At 39.0% G+C, this 7,308-nt stretch overlaps 1 protein-coding gene across 1 annotated transcript; it reads left to right on the forward strand.

Moving 5' to 3' along the window:
- The first annotated feature begins 1,041 nt into the window (after positions 1–1,041).
- Positions 1,042–3,460, forward strand: LOC123874873 (silk gland factor 1). Its single transcript, XM_045920419.1, has one exon. It carries the CDS (start codon positions 1,081–1,083, stop codon positions 2,122–2,124), a length of 1,044 nt encoding a protein of 347 aa, XP_045776375.1. The 5' UTR covers positions 1,042–1,080; the 3' UTR covers positions 2,125–3,460.
- The last annotated feature ends 3,848 nt before the right edge of the window (positions 3,461–7,308 follow it).

Genomic DNA, 7,308 nt, shown 5'->3' on the forward strand with positions numbered 1-7,308 from the left:
CAGTGTTTATGTAAGTTGGTACCTACCTATTTAACATAAAAAATCTATGGTACTTCAAAATCGATAACCTGTTCCCTATACCTTAGCCTATCTAGAGCTTTTATTTTTGGTTTTAACTTTTTTCAACGTTAATTTTTGAATACTTACCTACCTACCTAGTTCCTTTTGCACAAGAATAAAGGCATAGGTGCGTAGGCCAATTTATAAAATATTGCATAATAGGCACACACTTTAGTATTTAGGCATAGGTAGGAACTAATCTATAAAAACATCTACCTACTTAGGTATAGGATTTTAGGCAGGTTTTACAAAGACATTTTCTACCCTCCAACATCTGATGAAACAAAAAGTCACAAGTAGTTAGGTACTTAGGTAGCAACCTAGTAGGTACCTAATACCTATCTACCTACCTAAAATATGCATACAACAGTCTTTTGGTAGGAAAAATAAAATTAATTAAAGCCATCTTCAAAACCACTTCTTTTGATAATGAATTGGTAAAAACTAGCCTAGTAACTGTAAGGTATAAAAGCTTAACTGAAATGTGTGGAGTCAATTAAAAGCTCTACATTTTTATAAAAATCACGGAAATCTTTAAAGGTTGGCGTTAAAATCTGAGCTAGTAAAGAATTAATTTGAAACAAAGTAATTAAAACTTCAGCTACCTAGATTTAACTTGAGCACTTAAACACAAAAATGTCAATTAAACCTAATGGTATGCTGCAGTAGGTAACCGTGTAGAGGCCGCGACATTCAGAGCGGTCCGCATCCCGCCAGCGATATCCAAAGCTCCACACAACTACACATTGCCGCTAACGCACTTATGATTATTCCATGTTTTTATCTCTCCGAGCGGCGGTATTATTAGCGGACAGACGACGACGCGGCGGGCGGCGGCGGGCGGCGGCGGGCGGGGGCGGGCGGCGGCTGCGCGCGCACGGGGGCCGGCGGCGCGCGGCCACGCCCCGCGGCCCCACGGCGCCGTGGAGGGGAGCCTGGGCCCCCGGCTTCTATTTACTCTTTCAATCAGTGCGAGTGTTTGCCCCTGGCCGGCGTGCACGCGCGGGTGATGCGCTAGCCATGATCTCGCAGAAGCTGTCGTACGGCGACGTGCCGACGTCCGCGTCGCTGTCGTCCCTGTCGCCGGGCCTCGCGCCGCCATACGTCAACGGCATGGGCTGCATGCCCGCGCAGCCCTACCCCAACCTGTACGCCAACAACATGGTGGCGGGCGGCTCGTGCATGGGCTCGCCCGGCGTGGGCTACTCGCCGCCCAGCAGCATGCCGTCCTGCATGGGCGGCGGCGCCGTGCCGTACGGCGCGCTGCCGCGCGAGCAGGAGGCCGCGTCGCCCACGTCGGCGCTGCAGCGCGCGCGCAACGACAAGACCTACCGCCGCTCCTACACACACGCCAAGCCGCCCTACTCCTACATCTCGCTCATCACCATGGCCATTCAGAACAACCCCTCGCGCATGCTCACCCTGTCCGAGATCTACCAGTTCATCATGGACCTGTTCCCGTTCTACCGCCAGAACCAGCAGCGCTGGCAGAACTCGATCCGACATTCGCTCTCCTTCAACGACTGCTTCGTCAAAGTGCCGCGAACTCCCGACAAGCCGGGCAAGGGATCGTTCTGGACTCTGCACCCGGACAGCGGGAACATGTTCGAGAACGGCTGCTTCCTGCGGCGGCAGAAGCGCTTCAAGGACGAGAAGAAGGAGACCATCCGGCAAGCGCAGAAAGCGGCGCAGACGCACGGCCACCACGGCGGGCACGACAAGCGCGAGCACGGGCACGACAAGGCGGGCGGCGGCGCGGGCGCGGGCGAGGACAAGGAGATGCGCGACGAGCTGCTCGCGCAGCTGCACGCCGCGCCCGAGCTGTGCCTGCCCGAGCACACGCCGCTGGCGCTGGAGCACTACGCGCACCTCAAGCAGGAGCCCACGGGCTACGCGCCCGCCACGCACCCCTTCAGCATCACGCGGCTGCTGCCCGGCGCCGACACCAAGGCCGACCTGAAGATGTACGACGTCAACTACGGCTACGGGCACGCGCCCGCCGACAACTACTACCAGTCGCCGCTGTACCACCACCACGCGCACCACTCGCAGCCGCCCTTGTGACAGTACCCGCTGGCGTAGGCGCCGCGCCGCCCGAGCGTGCTCTGGCCGCGCCGCGGGTAAGTGCGAGGCTTGCCTTCCCCACGCCGACCTCCCGACGACCTGGACTCATACTGTGAGCGTGTTGTGTTCTTGTGATATGCCGCCCGGGGTCCGTTTGTAAATTGTGTACATATTTTCGATAATTTTGATCCGTTGTGCGCATTAGTAGGTAGTCGCTGCACGGCCCGCGGGCGGCGGCTAAGTTAGGCCTAACTCGAACTGTGGGACTCTCGCTGAAGTGCTCTCGTGAGTCCTCTGAACTGATAACCGTTCGTATACCAAATCTTATTAGGATTATTGATGAAATACTCGGTTTTAAATAAGTTAATTTACTTATTAAATAATTTACCAAAAAGAGAAAACGTTGAGTTTAAGGGCAGTTCCCATTTACAGTCTTATCTTCTTGGTAGTATTTTGTGATAATAAATGTCAATCGTAATATAAACCTTTTTCCACGCGAAACAAAGAGTGCGCTATAATATTACTTATGATATAATGTCGATAATACGATAGATTTTACCCTTATCGTTTTTCCTATCGATTGATAAACTGGATGTGCGCGCGTTGAAGTCTTTTACTTAAACATAATCAAAAAATATTATTTACGTTTTTAGATTGTAAAAAAATTATTTGCTAATCTTCTTAAAACTTAGTAATTCACCATAAATATTGTTAATATGTGTTATATAAACAGATATCTATCGTTTATAGATATTATTGTTTCTTAAAAGGCATAATAATAATAATTTCGGAAAAACTGAAGAATTTTATTATATTTAGGGGCAAATATTTAAATATGGATAATAATTATTTTATCTAGGCATTTAGCTTAAAAACTACAAAAACCGCCATTTTGAATGTAGAGTATTTTTTATTGTAAATAAATAGGTATATTATGTACAATATTATGTACAAAGATTTGGTATAAGAATGCGCTAGAGGTGATTTCATATCGAATTGAACAGTGCAATGTCTGTGTAACAAATGTGTATAAATAAATATAGTAATTATAATGAATAGATAGGAGAAAAACGGAATTATCCTATGACCATCGCATTTAGGAGTTCAGTTAAGTTTGTACATATAGGTAGATACGTTAAGATAATATATCTTTTAAATAATGGTGTTCGGTGTAAAGAGGGTACCTATCTATGCTTCTGCACATTCCATTCGAATATATATTTATATGCAAGTGTCAATTTAGCATCTTTAATATTATGATATTATATTTGGCAAACGTGTGTAGGTACGTCTTTCGGGTGTAATTATAAGAAAAAATATAAATATTTATTTATCTAATAATTTATTTGATATTTTATTTACATCATTAAAGTATTTAAATTTATTAAAATTCGTGAAATATTTGAAACAAATAATACATAACTTGGATAAAGTACGCAAATAATATGACATGATATTATTAAATTTAAGTTTGACTAGGGAAAACATTTAATATAAAGACGATATTGTTTTAAATTAAATATTTAGATAGGTATATCTACCTGAGTATTAGACATTATTTTAATTCATATTTTAATTTCATTTTTATCATTTATTATTGAGAACTATAATTTCTGTTCAGTGGTTCTATACCTTTTCTATACATGACTTTGTGAAAAATAATACAATTAGTATAAGTACCTACTTAGGTACTTACTTATAGTACGGTTATTCCCAAACATAGATTTGAAAGAACTTCCTAAATCTAACTGAAATATTTGAAGTAGAAAAAAGATGTATTGAGGTTGAAAAACTATAAGAGAAATAGTTAAAAGTTAACTTTCAGAACTATCTGAAAGTATTCTAAAACTGTATAGGTACCTAAGTAGGTACCTACCTATTTGCACTTTTATATTTTATTATGTATTCGTTTTGAGTGCATTGATTTGTGGGAGAGTTCTAATTAGGTATATTACAATAATATTTATACCCTACTCTACCTAGATCAAAACTTCAGTTTGTTATGTATTCTGAGGTTGATGTGGATCGCCTTGAATAAGGAAGGTCATAATTATTATTGTCCAACCTTGCAGACATATTGTGACCTCCTGCTTACTGTGCTGGTGTAAAATGGATTTAAAAATCGTCATATTGCATCATACCTTCTATAATACTACTTACCTCTTTTTTTGCGATTAGGTACTAGTTGATGCCCGCGATTTCGTTTGCGTGGATTTAGTTAGTTAAAAATCCCGTGGAAGCTCTTTCATTTACCGGTTCAAAAAGGAACCGATGTCACTCTCCGAATCTTTAGCTACTTAGGTACCTATAATCATGCAAAAAAATGACATCGATTCGTTGCTCCGTCACGTTGTGACGTGATGGAAGATCAAACTAAAATCCAATAAAATAACACAATTGCACACAACATTTGCACACAATTGTTTTTTCTGTTTTCTTCCTTCTATCTTGTTCGTTTAGGTACATGTTTTTGTGTGCAATAAAGACTTCTATCTATCTATCTATTTAACAGACAAGCCTACTTTCAGATTTATAAATGGGTAGTGATAGTGGATAAACTGTCAGATTTTGGTGCTCTATTTTGTAGTGATTCGTTCGCGATAGGTTTTAATTCTTCGTCATTGTCTCAGGAATGGACAGCTGGACATACTATCTACCTCTCTTGTACGGATTCCCAAATTCCACGGTCTTGACGTTTGATGTCGTTAGTCCACCTATGTCGAGGACCTATGAACACTGCGCCTTTGTGAGCCATTCCAGCTCCTTGGTTCAGCAATATCCATCGGTGCCATGAGCTATTGCAAATTGTTAGCTTTGTCGGTTACTATGGTTCGTCTATAGAGCCAAAGTTGATAAAGAAGTAAATGAAGATGCCTTCAAATTTTTATCATACAACTGCTCTTCTGTCTTCTTGCTGTCGTCTGTTTCCTGGTTCTAATCATCGGGAGCCAAATATTTTTACTTCTGAAAGGATGTGAATCACTTGATCTTTTGTCCTATTTTCAACTGACTTCAAATATCGCAAAGTATTCTCGTATTTTTCCAATATTTGCTAATTATTCGAAATTTTCAGACTGATAATAGCTGCGTGATTAGGTATTGTTAAATAAACTCAGGTTTCTATTTCTTAACGGGGTTAAAACTTGTTTGGATAGTCAGAAACTCTACCAGCATCTACGAGTAAAGATAGACATAATTTTTAAATTTTAGTATCAAAATTTACGTTTTTACCTAAGTATATTAATTATTCAGTAGGTACATTCAAGGAATTCAGTTCTCAATTTTTTTTAATTAATTTGTACCTACCTACTTAGATAATTCTGTGAAAAATATTTTTATTTTTATTTTCACACTTATTTCTGCCTTTGGTTTCATCTGTGTGAAAGAATAGTTTGACCGATTTTGTTGATTTTGTCTAGGTACCTACCTAAGTTAGGTATAAATTTAAAGTTTCAATCTCAATCGGTCTAGATGTTTTGCATGATGCTCACATGGATAAATAAGTAACTATTATACCTACCTACAACTTTTTAAGTAGATAGATTTTCATAGGAAGTATATTATATCTAGATAATTAAGTTATTTACCGTACCTACGTTTGCCAAATGCGTTTTTTATATTTTAGAAACACAGTTGTGCTAAATTCATTCTTGTAGCTATAAATACATATTAATGTATTACTCGAACCTAGATAGGTCACTTATAATATCATCTGTTAGTTCCAGAGTTAATAAAATTAAGTTTACAAAAAAAAAGTTTTTTATTGACACTTCAAAAAATATTCGATAACATACCTACACTTAAGAGGGGTCTCTCCGTCACTCGCTTCATACAAACGTAGTTCCGATTTCATTTGAATATTAAGCAACCAAAGTCCATGAAATTTTGCAGACATATTCTAGAAACTAATGTACTGTAGGTACATTAAGTATTAATATGTACTTATGAAAATAATGATCATTGATTTTACATCTCCATATTTTAGACACCTACCTACTTAGGTACTTAAGTATTATTTTTATGAGTTATTTCCTATTTTATATTCCTAAATTATGATGTAAAACTAAATAAACTATATTTTATATAAGTAGGTATATTTTTAACCCCCGACCCAAAAAGAGGGGTGTTATAAGTTTTAAGTTTGACGTGTGTATCTGTGTATCTGTGTATCTGTCTGTGGCATCGTAGCGCCTAAACGAATGAACCGATTTTAATTTTGTTTTTTTTTTGTTTGAAAGGTGGCTTGATCGAGAGTGTTCTTAGCTATCATCCAAGAAAATCGGTTCAGCCGTTTGAAAGTTATCAGGTTTTTTCTAGTTACTGTAACCTTCACTTGTTGGGGGTGTTATAAATTTTTAATTTACACTTGTTATACAATAATATTATGAAGATATTTAGATTCAATAATTTAATAATGGAACTTTTTCTTTTTACTATTCTAAAAAAGTAATAAATTGTAGGTAGGTAAGTACTATTGAAAACGCTAAATATTTGCTAATGTGATCTTCTAGCTATGAATAGTTTTAAAGTTTTCGCACTATGGAATTAACTCAAAACGAAAATAAAACTAACACATTATCATAAAAATTCCCATGAATACAAAACAGGCTAAAAATATAAAAGTAAGAAAAAACAGACTTAACCCTTCCGGTCCAAACAATAGTGCCTAAACGACTCTAGACGAAAATACCTGCAGGCACCGGCGCTACGAGGCAATTCAGTAGCAAAAAAACCGGCCAAGTGCGAGTTTTATTCGCATACGGAAGGTTCCGTACCATCGTACAACTCTATCTACCTACTTACTTTTTAATTTTCATGGTGGCCGTATGGGAATTTTTATTATTTGTTACGGCAATAGAAATATACACACTCTGTGAAAATTTCAACTCTTTATCTGTTAGGGTTCATAAGATACTTGTACAGCCCGCTGACTGACGCAAATTGGCAGATGATTCTAAATTTTTTTTTACAATATAAGGTGAATGCGACGGGTCTGCCCGCGAAATTCAAATTTAATTTCGTTTTTCCCAATTTGTAAACTAATACGACAACGTAGGCTTTGGCATTTTAATTGTGCCAATCGCTAAGGGCCCAGTTTAAGAAATTAGCTCTAGTATCGATTAAGTCTCACAAATTAGTTGATACTAGAGTTAATTTCATAAATTGGACCCTTTCAGGTAAAGA

The sequence above is a fragment of the Maniola jurtina genome, chromosome 19 (assembly GCF_905333055.1).
Source record: "Maniola jurtina chromosome 19, ilManJurt1.1, whole genome shotgun sequence".
Lineage (NCBI taxonomy): Eukaryota > Metazoa > Arthropoda > Insecta > Lepidoptera > Nymphalidae > Maniola > Maniola jurtina.